Raw genomic sequence first — 17,574 nt, 5'->3', positions numbered from 1 at the left:
GTCTATGAGCCGTGATGAGCAGAGATGTGCAGCAGGACCTGCAGGTTAAGACGTGATGTGACATTATTCATAAATATAAAGAAAAGATTGATGATTTTTGGGGTTATTAGTTTTAAGAAAGACTCTTTTGATGCGTTGTTCTTGATTCATCAGAAAACCACATACCTTTTAAAAGTAATCAGCCAAGAGTGGTTCTACAGATTATCAACCAGAGGTCCCAGACTCAAAACTCACCTGTTCAGAGTTCACCTAGACTCTGCCCAGCCACCCAGACCCTCCCACCCACCATAGTATGTTGTATGTCCTGGCACTTAATGTACGCACTTAATGTACGCACTTACTGTACGTTGTAATTATTCTACTTAATTGTGTTAGTACTTGCACTTGGTTCTATGAACATCTTTACCTTACCGACAGAGATATAGTGTCTAACTTCTTATGACAAATATACTCATGTTAAGTCTGCTAAATGCTCTAAATGTCATCGTACATGTCTGATGGCCACCTGTCTCTGCGTCTCCAGGGCTGCGGGGCTTCGTGTGGGAAGTGCGACTGCAGTGGAGTGAAAGGAGCCAAGGTGAGCAGAACGCACGGCACTGAACCGCTCCTTCACCTGCCGCTCACCTCTCGCAGCGCTGCCGTCTCCCGCTGAGCGCTGACAGCAGGCATCTGAGAGCCGTCGACCCTGGTGGAGAGCGGGGGAACGTCCTGGTGGAGAGCGGGGGAACGTCCTGGTGGAGAGCGGGGGAACGTCCTGGTGGAGAGCGAGGGAACGTCCTGGACGCGTTCCAGGGGTCTGATGGTTATCGTCAGAACATATGAGTCATGATTGATCCAGGGAATTAAATGGAAACCATTTGGTCCCAGATCCCAAAGCACTTGTTCATTTATTTCCCATATCAGATCTCTCTCTTCTTTCAGCTGCACGTCTGGTGATGAGTTATGAAAGAGTCTGCTGCCCTCTGGTGGTGGAGGAAGGAAAGGGCTCAGGAATAGTGTAGTCTCACTAAACAAAAACAATGATTAAAGTACAATCTAAAATTAGACCTTTATGACATATTCATTTTACACGGTAATAACATCTTATACATATTTTTGTATTGAAATAAATAAATAGATGTATTTTTAAACCTATAGTTTAATTAAAGTCGCTATGTGTTACCTCCTATGCTAGGTCCCGCCCCCAGGCTACGAGCTACGCTAGGTCCCGCCCCTTTAGCCAGAGGAGCTACACTAGGTCACGCCCCGAGGCTACAGAGCTACGCTAGGTCACGCCCCGAGGCTACAGAGCTACGCTAGGTCACGCCCCCAGGCTACAGAGCTACGCTAGGTCCCGCCCCTTAGCCAGAGGAGCTACGCTAGGTCCCGCCCCCAGGCTACAGAGCTATGCTAGGTCACGCCCCCAGGCTACAGAGCTATGCTAGGTCACGCCCCCAGGCTACAGAGCTATGCTAGTTCACGACTCCAGGCTACCGAGCTACGCTAGGTCCCGCCCTCAGGCTACCGAGCTACCCTAGGTCCTGCCCCTTAGCCAGAGCCAAGTAACGTCACACAGTTCCCAACCAGTCAGTGGACAGAACACAGATACTGAGTGTATTTATTCTGAAAGTCTCCCTCCTACCTGGGGGGTCTCCTTTCTACATGGGGGGGGGGGGGGGGGGTGGCTCCCTTCTCTCTGGGGGGGGGGCCTCCTACCTGGGGGGGGGGCTCCCTCCTACCTGGTGGGGGGCTCCCTCCTACCTGGGGGGGGGGGGGGTCCCTTCTCCCTGGGGGGCTCCCTCCTACCTGGGGGGGGGGCTCCCTTCTACCTGGAGGGGGGCTCCCTCCTACCTGGGGGGGGCTCCCTCCTACCTTGGGGGGGGCTCCCTCCTACCTTGGGGGGGGCTCCCTTCCTACCTGGGGGGTCTCCCTTCTCCCTGGGGGGCTCCCTCTTCCACACGGAGACGCTAAGCGAGATCCTTGTCTTCCAGGGGGAATCGGGATTCGTCGGGCAGGCCGGCGTCATGGGGTTCCCCGGGATGCAAGGCCACGAGGGCCCCGTCGGCCCCATGGGCCCCAAGGTGAGGGGCCCGACACTCAATGCACTGTCTACTCCCTCATACAGCCAGACCCTGACCCACTCTATCCTTCCTTTGTCCCTCTTTAGGGGGACTACGGTCATTCAGGGACCCCTGGAGCCAAAGGGACGCGTGTAAGTATATCATCACGTATCAGGGATGGCCTTACCGTCATGATTCAATACTGATTAGTTCAGGCCTTTCCATTCAGCCTTGACCGTGCGGACACCCTGTCCTCTTAAGTGAGTTTCTAGACCAGCTTACTGTGGAGTGTCCTCTAGTGTTTGTATTGACCGAAGCTAAGCTAACCTGATGACTGAGATGTTCCTCATGCCTTCCAGGGTCTTCCAGGTCTGGCCGGCTTCCCAGGAAATCCAGGAATACCAGTAGGTCTTTAGAGCCTCTTTAAAATCGGACAGTCTGCTCCAACCAGGAAAAACCTTCTCATGCATCCATTGGTGTGTGTGTGTGTGTGTGTGTGTGTGTGTGTGTGTGTGTGTGTGTGTGTGTGTGTGTGTGTGTGTGTTTGTTTTCCTAGGGGATCAACGGACACGATGGTCCTCCAGGTGCAATCGGTATCCCAGGGTGCAACGGAACTAAAGTGAGTGTCTCTGTCTCTCTAATGCTGGCCTCATGTCTCCTCATGTCCTCATGTGTCTCCTCATGTCCTCATGTCCTCATGTCCTCATGTCCTCATGCCTGTGTCTCATGTCCCCCTGTCCATCTCCCTCTCACCGGTGTGTTGTGTGTTTCCAGGGAGAAGCAGGCAGATATGGAACTGACGGCTTCCCTGGTCTTCAAGGCCCGCCGGTAAGAACCCACGATGAGGCATCCTAAAGTCTGACCCGCCGCTGTGGCCCACGGCCGCTCTGTACCCTGGGTATCTAACCGTACCTATCGTCCACCGCAGTGAGTCTGATGGTACACTTGGGTGATGCACGGCAGCCAATCAGCGCCAGAACGCTCACCACACACCAGCTTGAGGTGGAGAGTGAGGGGATGAATGAGTCGGCCAATTATACAGGGGGACGATTAGGGGGCCAGATTGTTGATACGTCTCTTCCATTCCTCAGGGTATATATAAACTGGTAACAGTCAGCATGTACACTGGTATCAGTCAGCGTGTACACTGGTAACAGCCAGTATAGTAGTGGTGACAGTCAGCATGTACACTGGTATCAGTCAGCGTGTACACTGGTAACAGCCAGTATAGTAGTGGTGACAGTCAGCATGTACACTGGTATCAGTCAGCGTGTACACTGGTAACAGCCAGTATAGTAGTGGTGACAGTCAGCATGTACACTGGTATCAGTCAGCGTGTACACTGGTATCAGTCAGCGTGTACAATGGTAACAGCCAGTATAGTAGTGGTGACAGTCAGCATGTACACTGGTAACAGTCAGCGTGTACACTGGTAACAGCCAGTATAGCAGTGGTGATGTGTCTCTGTGTTGATGCGTCTCCTTCTCTCCTCAGGGTATTCCTGGGATCACAGGCATGAAGGTCAGTCCAACACCTTCTGGTGCACGTCCTCCCACAGTCAGCATACTGGGAACAGTCAGTATACTGGGAACAGTCAGCATACTGGGAACATTCAGCATACCGGGAACAGTCAGTATACTGGGAACAGTTAGCCTACTGGAAACAGTCAGTATACTGGAAACAGTCAGCCTACTGGAAACAGTCAGTATACTGGGAACAGTCAATATACTGGGAACAGTCAGCACACTAGGACCAGTCAATATACTGGGAACAGTCACTATATTGGGAACAGTCAGTATACTGGGAACAGTCAGCACACTGGGACCAGTCAATATACTGGGAACAGTCAGTATACTAGGAACAGTCAGTATACTGGGAACAGTCAGCACACTGGGAACAGTCAGCATTACTGGGAACAGTCAGCATACTGGGAACAGTCAGTATACTAGGAGCAGTCAGTATACTGGGACCAGTCAGCATTACTGGGAACAGTCAGTATACTGGGAACAGTCAGCCTACTGGAAACAGTCAGTTTACTGGGAACAGTCAATATACTGGGAACAGTCAGCATACTGGAAATAGTCAGCATAATGGAAACATTCAACTCCTGGAAACAGTCAGTATACTGGAAACAGTCAGTATACTGGGAACAGTCAGCACACTGGGACATTTCTCTAACAGTCAGCACTAACACTAACAGTAACAGTACTAAAAGTACTAATACCAGTCAGTATAGCAGCAGTCATTCCACTGGTACCAGTCAATGCACTGGTACCAGTCAGTATAGCAGCAGTCATTCCACTGGTACCAGTCAGTGCACTGGTACCAGTCAGTGCACTGGTACCAGTCAGTATAGCAGCAGTCATTCCACTGGTACCAGTCAGTATAGCAGCAGTCATTCCACTGGTACCAGTCGGTATAACACCAGTCAGTGCACTGGTACCAGTCAGTAAGGGGGCATTGTACTGACTGTTTGCTGGCGCCCGTAGGGAGACCCCGGTGGAGTGATCGGCATCGTTCCAGTGAAAGGAGACCGAGGGTTCCATGGAGTACCCGGACTTCCTGTACGTTTGTATCCACGTGTGTGTGAGTGTGTGCGTCCATTTGCATGTTTGTGTGTGTGTGAGTGTGTGTGCGTGTGTGTGTGTGCGTGCATGTGTGTGTGTGTGCATGTGTGCATGTGTGCACGTGTGTGTGTGTGTGTGTGTGTGAGTGTGTGTGCGTGTATGCACGTGTGTGTGCACGTGTGTGTGTGTGTGTGTGTGTGTGTGTGTGTGCGTGCGTGCGTGCGTGCATGTGTGTGTGTGTGTGTGTGTGTGTGTGTGTGTGTGTGTGTGTGTGTGTGTGTGAGTGTGTGTGTGTGTGTGTGTCTGTGTGTGTGTGTGCGTGTGTGTGTGTGTGTGCGGGAGTGTCCTCAGTCCTCATAATGAGGTGCTGGTCTGTGTGCTGGTTTGAATCCCTCCTCCTCCTCCCTGACTGTGACTGAGGCCACTAGAATGTTCTGACCCGCCCCCCCCCCCCGTCCCCCCCCAGGGAAAAGACGGCCCCCCCGGACCCATCGGCCCCGACGGCCCCCGTGGATACGAAGGCACCAGGGTAAGTTCTGCTGCACACCCAACACCAGGACCACTCGGTAACCATGGTTACCTAGTGGACTGATGACGCCGCTAGGTAGCCATGGTAACCGAGCGGCGTCCTCGGTCTTGATGTGACCCCCTCGTGTGTGTCCTCCTCATGGGTCGTCTCCCGTGATGAACCGCGTTGTGTTCACGGGGAGACTGATCTTGTTAAGACATCCCACGTAGTGCTCAGCAGCCCACCGCTATAGCACTGACTGGATGACTGTTTCTCACAGGGGGAGGCTGGCCCCCCAGGCCCTCAGGGAGAGAAGGTAAGCCCTCCAGTGGTCTGAATGATCCGTAATCATCTGCATCCTCCAGATTTAAAGCCCAGATGAGCCCAGATGCTGACAGGGTGTTCTCTGTGTCTCTGTTGTCTAGGGCGACCGGCTGTCCTTCCAGAGTGAGAAAGGCGACCAGGTGAGTTACACACAGCAGAAAACAATAAGCATTCCTTATTCATTATTTCATAGCACATGTGAGCACAGGTATTTCCTACCGTTGATTCTGTCGATTTGTGCAAACCAGAGCTACAAACAAAGTAGTCGATTGGGGAACCTTGGGTTCCCAACAACACTGCAGGGCCGGGGGTACCCAGTGGGGTCAGTGTCGGTGACACTGCAGGGCCGGGGGTCCCCAGTGGGGTCACTGTGGCTGACACTGCAGGGCCGGGGGTCCCCAGTGGGGTCACTGTGGCTGACACTGCAGGGCCGGGGGTCCCCAGTGGGGTCACTGTGGCTGACACTGCAGGGCCGGGGGTCCCCAGTGGGGTCACTGTCGGTGACACTGCAGGGCCGGGGGTCCCCAGTGGGGTCACTGTCGGTGACACTGCAGGGCCGGGGGTCCCCAGTGGGGTCACTGTCGGTGACACTGCAGGGCCGGGGGTCCCCAGTGGGGTCACTGTCGGTGACACTGCAGGGCCGGGGTCCCCAGTGGGGTCACTGTCGGTGACACTGCAGGGCCGGGGGTCCCCAGTGGGGTCACTGTGGCTGACACTGCAGGGCCGGGGGTCCCCAGTGGGGTCACTGTCGGTGACACTGCAGGGCCGGGGTCCCCAGTGGGGTCACTGTCCAGTGTCTCCGACCGACCGATGGGTGACCCTTCTCTCTGCTGCCTCTGACGGTCGCTCCTCCCTCCCCAGGGGGAACGAGGGTTCCGTGGTCCGCCGGGCCCCCCCGGTCCCCTCGGGGAACGACAGGAGGGATCTGGAACCACCGAATACGTCCCTGGAAACCCGGTACGCCCCTAGAGAGAACCCCTGGAGGGAGGATGATGATGATGATGATGATGATGATGATGATGATGATGATGATGGACGATGGACGATGATGATGATGATGGAGTATGATGATGATGCTGATGATGCTGATGATGATGATGATGATGATGATGATGATGATGGAGTAGGATGATGATGCTGATGATGATGGATGATGATGGAGGATGATGATGATGATGTTGGAGGATGATGATGATGATGGATAATGATGGAGGATGATGATGATGATGATGATGATGATGATGATGATGATGATGATGATGGAGGATGATGATGGACGATGATGATGATGATGATGATGATGATGATGATGATGATGATGATGATGATGATGGAGTATGATGATGATGCTGATGATGATGGATGATGATGGAGGATGATGATGATGATGTTGGAGGATGATGATGATGATGGATAATGATGGAGGATGATGATGATGATGATGATGATGATGATGATGATGATGATGGAGGATGATGATGATGATGGATGATGATGGAGGATGATGATGATGGTGATGATGATGATGATGATGATGATGATGATGATGATGATGATGATGATGATGATGATGATGATGATGGACGATGATGACGATGATTGATGATGATGATGATGATGATGATGGATGATGATGATGACGATTGTGATGATGATGGATGATGATGTAAAATGGATGGATTCATTAGTTGGAGGATTGATTGAAGATATTTCCCGTAGAATCATATTTTCTTGACTGGTTTCTACTTTTCCTGCAGGGAGAAAGAGGACCTCGTGGCGATCAAGGAGAAAAAGTCAGTGTCTTCAGAATAAAAGTCCTTTAGGGAAACATTGACTTCTGACAGCAGTTCTGAGCTCACAGTCTTTCCCCCTCTGTGCTCCCCTTCCCAACAGGGGTACTGCTCGCCATTCATTACCGGGGTGAAAGGGGAACCGGGCCCCCCAGGAGCCAGGGTGGGTGGTCCACACTCAGCCCCCTTACTGGAGCAGGCTGCTGTTACTGTTACTGTTACACTGTTACACTGTTACACTGTTACACTGTTACACTGTTACAGCAGGCTGTTACACTGTTACAGCAGGCTGTTACACTGTTAAACTGTTACAGCAGGCTGTTACACTGTTACACTGTTACAGCAGGCTGCTGTTACTGTTACACTGTTACAGCAGGCTGTTACACTGTTACACTGTTACACTGTTACAGCAGGCTGTTACACTGTTACACTGTTACAGCAGGCTGTTACACTGTTACACTGTTACAGCAGGCTGTTACACTGTTACACTGTTACAGCAGGCTGCTGTTACTGTTACACTGTTACAGCAGGCTGTTACACTGTTACAGCAGGCTGCTGTTACTGTTACACTGTTACCCTGTCACACCAGACTGTTGTACTGTTACACCAGACTGTTGCACTGTTATAGCAGACTGTTGTACTGTTACAGCAGACTGTTATACTGTTACAGGATAATTATACTGTTATAGCAGACTGTTATACTGTTATAGCAGACTGTTATACAGTCTACCTTACAGTGTGTTAATACTTTAGCACTCAGGTTTGAGTCTGTCCTCACATAAACCCAATGTAATCCCAATCTTTCTCTTTGATATTCAGGGAAAAAATGGAAAAGATGGAGATGGAGGGCCGAGGGTGAGTGCTTCACGTGTTTTATGATTAAATACCGTTCATGTGTTAGCCAGCGTTAGCATGTAAGCTAACTCGTTGTGTCTTTCAGGGAGAGAGGGGCTTCACTGGAACCGTTGGACCCAGCGGGCTCCAGGTAATTTTTTATCTTTTATCAACACAATAAATAAAAGATAGAGGAATAGTGCCAATAATCTACCATTTGATATTTACAGCTTCAGCTAAAAGTTTGAATCTATGGTTCCGTTAAACTGACGTAGGATACTAATTTCTGTGTCTGCTTTCAGGGTGAAAAGGGTGAAAAGGGACCACCAGGATCCGTAAGATCTATCTTTCCTGTATCTCTCTCGCTCTTGCATCTTCCTGTATGACTCAATGCAAACCCTAATCCGAGCTCCAAATATAAAATAGATAAAGCAGATGTAGTTCTACATCGAACCACCAGATGCCGCCGTTACTGTGATACAGCTTCACGACAGAGACTTGTGTCATTTCTAACTTATTACAAAAGCAATTACGACAAATTTAAAATGATTAATGAATAGATGTTGCATGATTCATTTTGTTTTGATTTCATAGATAAAAACGAGTCATTGTGTGTGTGTTATCCTGCTGTGAGATGACCAACCGTGGTTTGAAGCATCGTGCTGCTGTTTGTGTTATGACCCCAGCAGCTGGTATACTGCTCTAACTCTCAGTCTGGTCTGGGATCTGCAGGGCATTGGGCTGTCTGGACCTCCAGGACCGCCTGGTCTCCCTGGACCGCAGGGAGAGAAGGGTAGACACACACACACACACACGCACACACACACGCACACGCGCACGCGCACACGCGCGCACACACGCACACGCACACGCACACGCACACGCACACGCACACACATACACACACACACACACACACACACACACACACACACACACACAGTGCTGTGGAGCTGTTTGTTGATGATTACTACAGTTTTTGGACCTTTTCATTGTTGATGTCATTGACTTTGTGACTTTTCATTCAGGTTTCACTGGTCCCCATGGAGACGCTGGGCCTCCAGGTGATTCACTCAGCTTTTACTCACTTTCTACACTTTGTTTCTATGTAATAATATATATATCTATATCTTTATATATATATTCTATATATATATATATACAGAGATGATATTACCTGGAGGCCAAGATGCCTTTCCCTGTATGCTGGGACAGATCCTCCGCTGACGATGTGCTGAATATTCCTGTTTGTTTGCAGGCCGGAATTCCGAAGGCCCTAAAGGAGACCCAGGGGAACAGGGGAGACGCGGGACCGCCGGGAGACCGCGGCCTGGAGGGGGAGTCTCTCCGCGGACCCCCTGGAGAGGACGGGCAGCCCGGCCCCCGCGGGCTCCCAGGACCCCCCAGTACGCCCCACCATATACCCTATACATCACCCTGTCTCACACCCCACCACAGACATCACCCTGTCTCACACCCCACCACAGACCCTACACATCACCCTGTCTCACACCCCCACCACAGACATTGCTCTGTCTCACACCTCACCACAGACATCACCCTGTCTCACACCTCACAACAGACCATTACACATTCAGACACACCTGTTGACTGAGGGACATTCAGACACACCTACACCTGTTGACTGAGGGACATTCAGACACACCTGTTGACTGAGGGACATTCAGACACACCTACACCTGTTGACTGAGGGACATTCAGACACACCTACACCTGTTGACTGAGGGACATTCAGACACACCTACACCTGTTGACTGAGGGACATTCAGACACACCTGTTGACTGAGGGACATTCAGACACACCTACACCTGTTGACTGAGGGACATTCAGACACACCTACCCCTGTTGACTGAGGGACATTCAGACACACCTAGACCTGTTGACTGAGGGACATTCAGACACACCTACACCTGTTGACTGAGGGACATTCAGACACACCTACCCCTGTTGACTGAGGGACATTCAGACACACCTGTTGACTGAGGGACATTCAGACACACCTACACCTGTTGACTGAGGGACATTCAGACACACCTACACCTGTTGACTGAGGGACATTCAGACACACCTACACCTGTTGACTGAGGGACATTCAGACACACCTACCCCTGTTGACTGAGGGACATTCAGACACACCTACCCCTGTTGACTGAGGGACATTCAGACACACCTACACCTGTTGACTGAGGGACATTCAGACACACCTACACCTGTTGACTGAGGGACATTCAGACACACCTACCCCTGTTGACTGAGGGACATTCAGACACACCTACCCCTGTTGACTGAGGGACATTCAGACACACCTACACCTGTTGACTGAGGGACATTCAGACACACCTAGACCTGTTGACTGAGGGACATTCAGACACACCTACACCTGTTGACTGAGGGACATTCAGACACACCTGTTGACTGAGGGACATTCAGACACACCTACCCCTGTTGACTGAGGGACATTCAGACACACCTACCCCTGTTGACTGAGGGACATTCAGACACACCTACACCTGTTGACTGAGGGACATTCAGACACACCTACACCTGTTGACTGAGGGACATTCAGACACACCTACACCTGTTGACTGAGGGACATTCAGACACACCTACACCTGTTGACTGAGGGACATTCAGACACACCTACCCCTGTTGACTGAGGGACATTCAGACACACCTGTTGACTGAGGGACATTCAGACACACCTACACCTGTTGACTGAGGGACATTCAGACACACCTGTTGACTGAGGGACATTCAGACACACCTACACCTGTTGACTGAGGGACATTCAGACACACCTACACCTGTTGACTGAGGGACATTCAGACACCCTGCATGCGGACATTAGATCGGAGGTGTAAATGTCAAACAGTCCAACGAGCAGCTTGGTCGTCTGCTTCCCTTATGATTCGTGTCGTTCATTTGGAAGATTCAACAAACACATGTTTGTTAGCGTTCATGTGTACTACCTCAGTTTGTTAAGGAAGTATTCAGGTTAAAACATTGTATTAAGGTGGAGCTATTCACCAAGAACCAATTTTTTAACTACAAAAATACACATCAAGTAACCCCAGGGGGTCAGTGTACCCCCCTTTGAGAAACCGCGCTGATGGGTGTGTGTGTGTGTGTGTGTGTGTGTGTGTGTGTGTGTGTGTGTGTGTGTGTGTGTGTGTGTGTGTGTGTGTGTGTTACAGTCGACCCCGTTCTGTGCGATGTGGAGAAAGGCTCCCCCGGGCCCCCAGGACCCATCGGCCTTCGAGGAGAGTTTGGACAAAAAGGTACGGCCAGCCGCATGGCCCCATGGGCCCCCCACTGCCCGGGGCCCCTGTCACCGTGTCACCCTGTCACTCTGTCACCCTGTCACTCTGTCACTCTGTCACTCTGTCACCCTGTCAGTCTGTCACTCTGTCACTCTGTCACTCTGTCACCCTGTCACTCTATCACCCTGTCACTCTGTCACCCTGTCACCCTGTCACTCTGTCACCCCGTCACCCGTCACCCGTCACTCTGTCACCCCGTCACCCCGTCACCGTGTCACCCTGTCACTCTGTCACCCTGTCACTCTGTCACCCTGTCACTCTGTCACCCTGTCACTCTATCACCCTGTCACTCTGTCATCCTGTCACTCTGTCACCCTGTCACCCTGTCACTCTGTCACTCTGTCACCCTGTCACCCTGTCACTCTGTCACCCTGTCACTCTGTCACCCTGTCACTCTATCACCCTGTCACTCTGTCACCCTGTCACTCTGTCACCCTGTCACCCTGTCACTCTGTCACTCTGTCACCCCGTCACCCGTCACTCTGTCACTCTGTCACTCTGTCACTCTGTCACTCTCTCCCCCTGTCACCCCGTCACCCGTCACTCTGTCACCCTGTCACCCTGTCACCCTGTCACCCTGTCACCCTGTCACTCTGTCACCCTGTCACTCTGTCACCCTGTCACTCTGTCACTCTGTCACTCTGTCACCCTGTCACCCTGTCACTCTGTCACTCTGTCACCCTGTCACCCTGTCACCCTGTCACTCTGTCACTCTGTCACTCTCTCCCCCTGTCACCCTGTCACTCTCTCCCCCTGTCACCCTGTCACTCTGTCACTCTGTTACCCTGTCACCCTGTCACTCTGTCACCCCGTCACTCTGTCACCCTGTCACTCTGTCACCCTGTCACTCTCTCCCCCTGTCACCCTGTCACTCTCTCACCCTGTCACCCTGTCACTCTGTCACTCTGTCACCCTGTCACCCTGTCACTCTGTCACCCTGTCACTCTCTCACCCTGTCACCCTGTCACCCTGTCACTCTCTCACCCTGTCACTCTCTCACCCTGTCACCCTGTCACCCTGTCACTCTCTCACCCTGTCACTCTGTCACCCTGTCACCCTGTCACTCTGTCACCCTGTCACTCTCTCACCCTGTCACCCTGTCACCCTGTCACTCTCTCACCCTGTCACTCTCTCACCCTGTCCCTCTACAGTCTCTCTCAGTAGCAGATCATGCCTGTGGTGTACAGGTCCACTCTCCTGATAGAGGCGGTTACTCAGACTTATCCAAGACGATCCGTGTGGAACGGCTCTGCGGGGTCTTACCGTACTTCAGTGATCGGCTTCTTTTAGAGGGCCGTCTGTTTGGTTGTTGACATGATATCCCCCATAAGATCACCGCTCAACCACGGACCACCTGCCCCCCCCTCCCCAGGTGAGAATGGAGAGACCTGCGTTCAGTGTGAGGCCAACGGACCCCCCGGAACCCCCGGCCCCTTAGGGCCCAAAGGGGTACAAGGTGAGCCGACCGTGCACCGTCACCTCAGCGTCCGGGTCATCACCGCTACAGACGGGGCGCAGCAGCATGACAGCTCGCTGGCCTGTGAGGTCTGAGGACGTTCTGAACGCCTCCTCTCCCTGTGGCAGGGTTCCCTGGGCTGGCCGGCGCTAAAGGAGAGAAGGGCTCGTCTGGTCCTCCTGGTCCCACTGGAAGCTCCGTGAGTAGCCCCCCTCTTATCAGCAGAACCCCCATAAGGCTCCAACCAGGAACTGCAAGCAGACCCCCTGGAGCAGCGCTACGGCGTCCAGCGTTAGGGTCCGACCTCATGACGTCCCCCATGAGGTCTCTTACCGGTCGGCTGGTCTCCCCGTAGGGTGTTGGCGGCAGCCCGGGCCTGATGGGGGCCCCGGGGGCAGTGGGAGAACCAGGCGACGTCTTCGTGGCCCCTGGGCTGAAGGGGGACCGGGGGCTCCCTGGGGCCTTTGGCTCCGCAGGCCTGCCCGGTGTGGACGGGTTTCCAGGGAAGGACGGCTTCCCGGGTTCAGTCGGCCCCAAAGGAGAACCGGTAAGCAGTGAGCGAGAGGAACACTGACAAACACCAAACCGTTTTACCGGTTATTCCTGCACCTCCTAGTTTTGATAACTTGCTGAAAGCAATCCAAACATTGAGGGTGTCCAATGTTTGAAAGTGTGTCAGCGCCATCGAAGTCAGAGAATTAAAGTTGGCGTAATTTATTTAATTTCATGTGAATCATATTTCTTTACTAATTGCCAGTCTCCATGGAGACCCCACCGGTCTTCACCGGCCAGCTGAAATAATCAACGGATTCTGAAGCATGAATGCTCTCTTTAGACTATGTGTGTGTTTGTGAGTGAGTGTGTGGACAGAGGGCAGACTGATGGACTGACTAACCCTCTCCTCTGTGACTGACTAACCCTCTGTGATGGACTGTCTAACCCTCTCCTTTGTGACTGTCTAACACTCTCCCCTCTGACTTTCTAGTCCTCTCCTCTGTGACTGTCTAACCCTCTCCTCTGTGACTGTCTAACCCCCTCCTCTTTGACTGTCTAACCCTCTCCTCTGTGACTGTCTAACCCTCTCCTCTGTGACACTCTAACCCTTTCCTCTGTGACTGTCTAACCCTCTCCTCTGTGACTGTCTAACCCTCTCCCCTGTGACTGTCTAACCCTCTCCTCTGTGACTGTCTAACCCTCTCCTCTTTGACTGTCTAACCCTCTCCTCTGTGACTGTCTAACCCTCTCCTCTGTGACTGTCTAACTCTCTCCTCTGTGACTGTCTAACCCTCTCCTCTTTGACTGTCTAACCCTCTCCTCTGTGACTGTCTAACCCTCTCCTCTGTGACTGTCTAACCCTCTGTGATGGACTGACTAACCCTCTCCTCTGTGACTGTCTAACCCTCTCCCCTGTGACTTTCTAACCCTCTCCTCTGTGACTGTCTAACCCTCTCCTCTGTGACTGTCTAACCCTCTCCTCTTTGACTGTCTAACCCTCTCCTCTGTGACTGTCTAACCCTCTCCTCTGTGACACTCTAACCCTTTCCTCTGTGACTGTCTATCCCTCTCCTCTGTGACTGTCTAACCCTCTCCCCTGTGACTGTCTAACCCTCTCCTCTGTGACTGTCTAACCCTCTCCCCTTTGACTGTCTAACCCTCTCCTCTTTGACTGTCTAACCCTCTCCTCTGTGACTGTCTAACCCTCTCCTCTGTGACTGTCTAACCCTCTCCTCTGTGACTGTCTAACCCTCTCCTCTTTGACTGTCTAACCCTCTCCTCTGTGACTGTCTAACCCTCTCCTCTGTGACTGTCTAACCCTCTCCCCTGTGGCCTGCAGGCAAGAGAGGGAATCAAGGGAGACCGGGGTCTGGACGGGGACCACGGGGCCTCAGGGCCGCAGGGAGAGAGAGGCCCTCCTGGGATCCCTGGGGTGGGGCTGCCGGGGGAGACCGGAGGCAAGGGCGTGCCTGGGACCCCAGGAAGACCAGGCACACCTGGGCAGCCAGGTAAACAGACCGCTGAGCACACCTTGGCAGCCAGGTAAACCGACCGCTGAGCACACCTGGGCAGCCAGGTAAACAGACCGCAGAGCACACCTGGGCAGCCAGGTAAACAGACCGCTGAGCACACCTGAGCAGCCAGGTAAACAGACCACTGAGCACACCCGGGCAGCCAGGTAAACAGACTACCAACACCCAAACACGCCATCCACAGCCAGCCCCAGGCCGAGGCGCCGTAGCCCTGATGATGTCCGCTGTTGTCATGATGTTTCCTGGTGGCGAAGGGGTGTTGGTTGGAGTCCTCGGCCAGCAGCCTGTAGTCAGGGTTGTTGAAGCAATGTGTCAGAACCTCTGCAAACAGAGACGATACCACATCCCCCCTGTTTATCAGGACTATTCAAGTGGCATCCACATATTCTTAGCACATTCAGCCATTCACCACCGGCGTTGTGATCTGGTATCACACATGAGGCAGCGTTACAGACGGGGCTGTTGAAGGTGCAGGGGTTGTGTGATGTAGTGTGTCCCCTACACTCTGTCCTGTCCCCCACCAGGCCTGAAAGGAGAAGCTGGTAAAGGAGTGAGCGCCCCAGGACCTCAGGGGACCCCCGGACGCACAGGACAGCCGGGCATCCCGGGACTACAAGGTGGGCCCTGAACCAGAGCAAGTGATGGTGACAAGATGGACCATTAACATAGAGCCAAGGAGGGCCGACTAAAGGCTGCTTTTAACTTCTCCGTAAAGTGCTGTACGTAGACATGGAGGTCCCACTCCGTCGTCGGAGACCCTCTCCGTAGCTGTAACTATCCGTCGACAGAACGGAGACGGACGGAGACGGCAAGGGCTGTGATTGGTCCTCTAACAACTTCCGGCAACACTTGTCCCGGTTTGAATTTGTGTCTTTGTTGCCAGGTGGAGTGGGAGTGAGCGGAGGCCCGGGGCCGCCAGGGTTTCCCGGAGGGAAGGGTGACCACGGACTTCCGGGGATCGGACTTCCTGGCATTCCCGGCCCCAAAGGTAGGCCGTGTGCACGATCAGGACTCTTACTCCTGTGCCATCGTCAGATTCATATGTCTGGTTCTGGAAACAAAAGACACCAGAGGAAACCGGCTGTGACTGAAAGGTCGACTGGGATTTGTGTCACTAGGATATTCCGGAGTCCCAGGAGCCCCTGGAGTTCCTGGAGAGGCAGGAGAACCAGGGCACGACGGAGCCACAGGGCAACCCGGGGGGCCTGGTCAGAAGGTGTGTTTCTCTGTGTGTGTGTGTGTGTGTGTTTGTGTGTGTGTGTGCGTGTCTGTGTGCATGTCTGTGTGTATGTGTGTATGTGTGTATGTGTGTGTATGTGGATGTGTTTATGTGTGTATTTGTGCATGTGCGTGTGCGTGTATATGTGCATATATGTGTGTATGTGTGTATGTGTGTTTGTGTGTTTGTGTGATGTTCAGCGCTGGCCTAATGAGATCCTGACCGACTTTGGGTGGTTATCCTGACAGGGCGACCCTGGCCGGGGTTTACCGGGCCCTAAGGGGTCTCAGGGGCCTGCAGGGGGGCCAGGGTTCCCCGGGACGAAAGGGACCGTTGGTCTCACGGGGGTCCCAGGGCTGGAGGGGCCCGCAGGACCACCGGGAGCTCAGGGGGTCAAAGGTCAGGAAACAACAACAACAACAACAACAACAACAACAACACCTCACGGGCCGAGATGACCACGGCGCGTGTGATCACGATGGACGGTTTGTTTCACTCGCTGTTGTCTTGGTTTCCTCCAGGTACCCCCGGCCCCCCCGGGCTCTCAGGACAGGTCGGCCCACCGGGAGAACCAGGAGCAGGTCTACCTGGGGGCCCCGGCCCCCATGGGCCTCAAGGAGAGCCTGGACCATTTGGTGAGTTCAAACCTAAGGGCCCGATACACGTGCGCTAACGCAGAAGGAGCCGCTCTCCGCTGGCAGCCCGGGGGTCAGCAGACTGCAGTCCCCATGGTCCACTCTCTGACCTCCGGGGGGGTCAGCAGACTGCAGTCCCCATGGTCCACTCTCTGACCTCCGGGGGTCAGCAGACTGCAGTCCCCATGGTCCACTCTCTGACCTCCGGGGGTCAGCAGACTGCAGTCCCCATGGTCCACTCTCTGACCTCCGGGGGGGTCAGCAGACTGCAGTCCCCATGGTCCACTCTCTGACCTCCGGGGGTCAGCAGACTGCAGTCCCCATGGTCCACTCTCTGACCTCCGGGGGGGTCAGCAGACTGCAGTCCCCATGGTCCACTCTCTGACCTCCGGGGGTCAGCAGACTGCAGTCCCCATGGTCCACTCTCTGACCTCCGGGGGTCAGCAGACTGCAGTCCCCATGGTCCACTCTCTGACCTCCGGGGGGGTCAGCAGACTGCAGTCCCCATGGTCCACTCTCTGACCTCCGGGGGTCAGCAGACTGCAGTCCCCATGGTCCACTCTCTGACCTCCGGGGGGGTCAGCAGACTGCAGTCCCCATGGTCCACTCTCTAACTCCGGGGGGGTCAGCAGACTGCAGTCCCCATGGTCCACTCTCTGACCTCCGGGGGGGTCAGCAGACTGCAGTCCCCATGGTCCACTCTCTAACTCCGGGGGGGTCAGCAGACTGCAGTCCCCATGGTCCACTCTCTGACCTCCGGGGGTCAGCAGACTGCAGTCCCCATGGTCCACTCTCTAACTCTGGGGGGGTCAGCAGACTGCAGTCCCCATGGT

At 53.5% G+C, this 17,574-nt stretch overlaps 1 protein-coding gene across 1 annotated transcript in view; it reads left to right on the top strand.

The window, feature by feature from the left end:
- Positions 1–522: 522 nt before the first annotated feature.
- The window catches only part of LOC115538430 (collagen, type IV, alpha 1), a 31,575-nt gene continuing 14,523 nt past the window's right edge, over positions 523–17,574 (top strand). Inside the window, 31 exon segments of the mRNA XM_030349995.1 lie at positions 523–577; positions 1,971–2,060; positions 2,147–2,191; positions 2,399–2,443; positions 2,596–2,658; positions 2,814–2,867; positions 3,534–3,560; positions 4,529–4,603; positions 5,073–5,135; positions 5,395–5,430; positions 5,540–5,578; positions 6,300–6,395; positions 7,196–7,231; positions 7,332–7,391; positions 8,048–8,083; positions 8,169–8,213; positions 8,365–8,397; positions 8,795–8,855; positions 9,091–9,126; positions 9,321–9,358; positions 9,360–9,468; positions 11,279–11,362; positions 12,777–12,860; positions 12,989–13,059; positions 13,216–13,407; positions 14,695–14,863; positions 15,412–15,504; positions 15,771–15,875; positions 16,006–16,103; positions 16,355–16,505; positions 16,628–16,741. Of these exon segments, the coding sequence (XP_030205855.1) occupies positions 2,004–2,060; positions 2,147–2,191; positions 2,399–2,443; positions 2,596–2,658; positions 2,814–2,867; positions 3,534–3,560; positions 4,529–4,603; positions 5,073–5,135; positions 5,395–5,430; positions 5,540–5,578; positions 6,300–6,395; positions 7,196–7,231; positions 7,332–7,391; positions 8,048–8,083; positions 8,169–8,213; positions 8,365–8,397; positions 8,795–8,855; positions 9,091–9,126; positions 9,321–9,358; positions 9,360–9,468; positions 11,279–11,362; positions 12,777–12,860; positions 12,989–13,059; positions 13,216–13,407; positions 14,695–14,863; positions 15,412–15,504; positions 15,771–15,875; positions 16,006–16,103; positions 16,355–16,505; positions 16,628–16,741 (2,215 nt within the window). The 5' untranslated portion in view covers positions 523–577; positions 1,971–2,003.

This window comes from Gadus morhua, unplaced genomic scaffold (genome assembly GCF_902167405.1).
Source record: "Gadus morhua unplaced genomic scaffold, gadMor3.0, whole genome shotgun sequence".
Taxonomy (NCBI): Eukaryota; Metazoa; Chordata; class Actinopteri; order Gadiformes; family Gadidae; genus Gadus; species Gadus morhua.
Note: the sequence above shows the minus strand (reverse complement) of the source record. Positions and strands in the feature narration are given on the sequence as shown.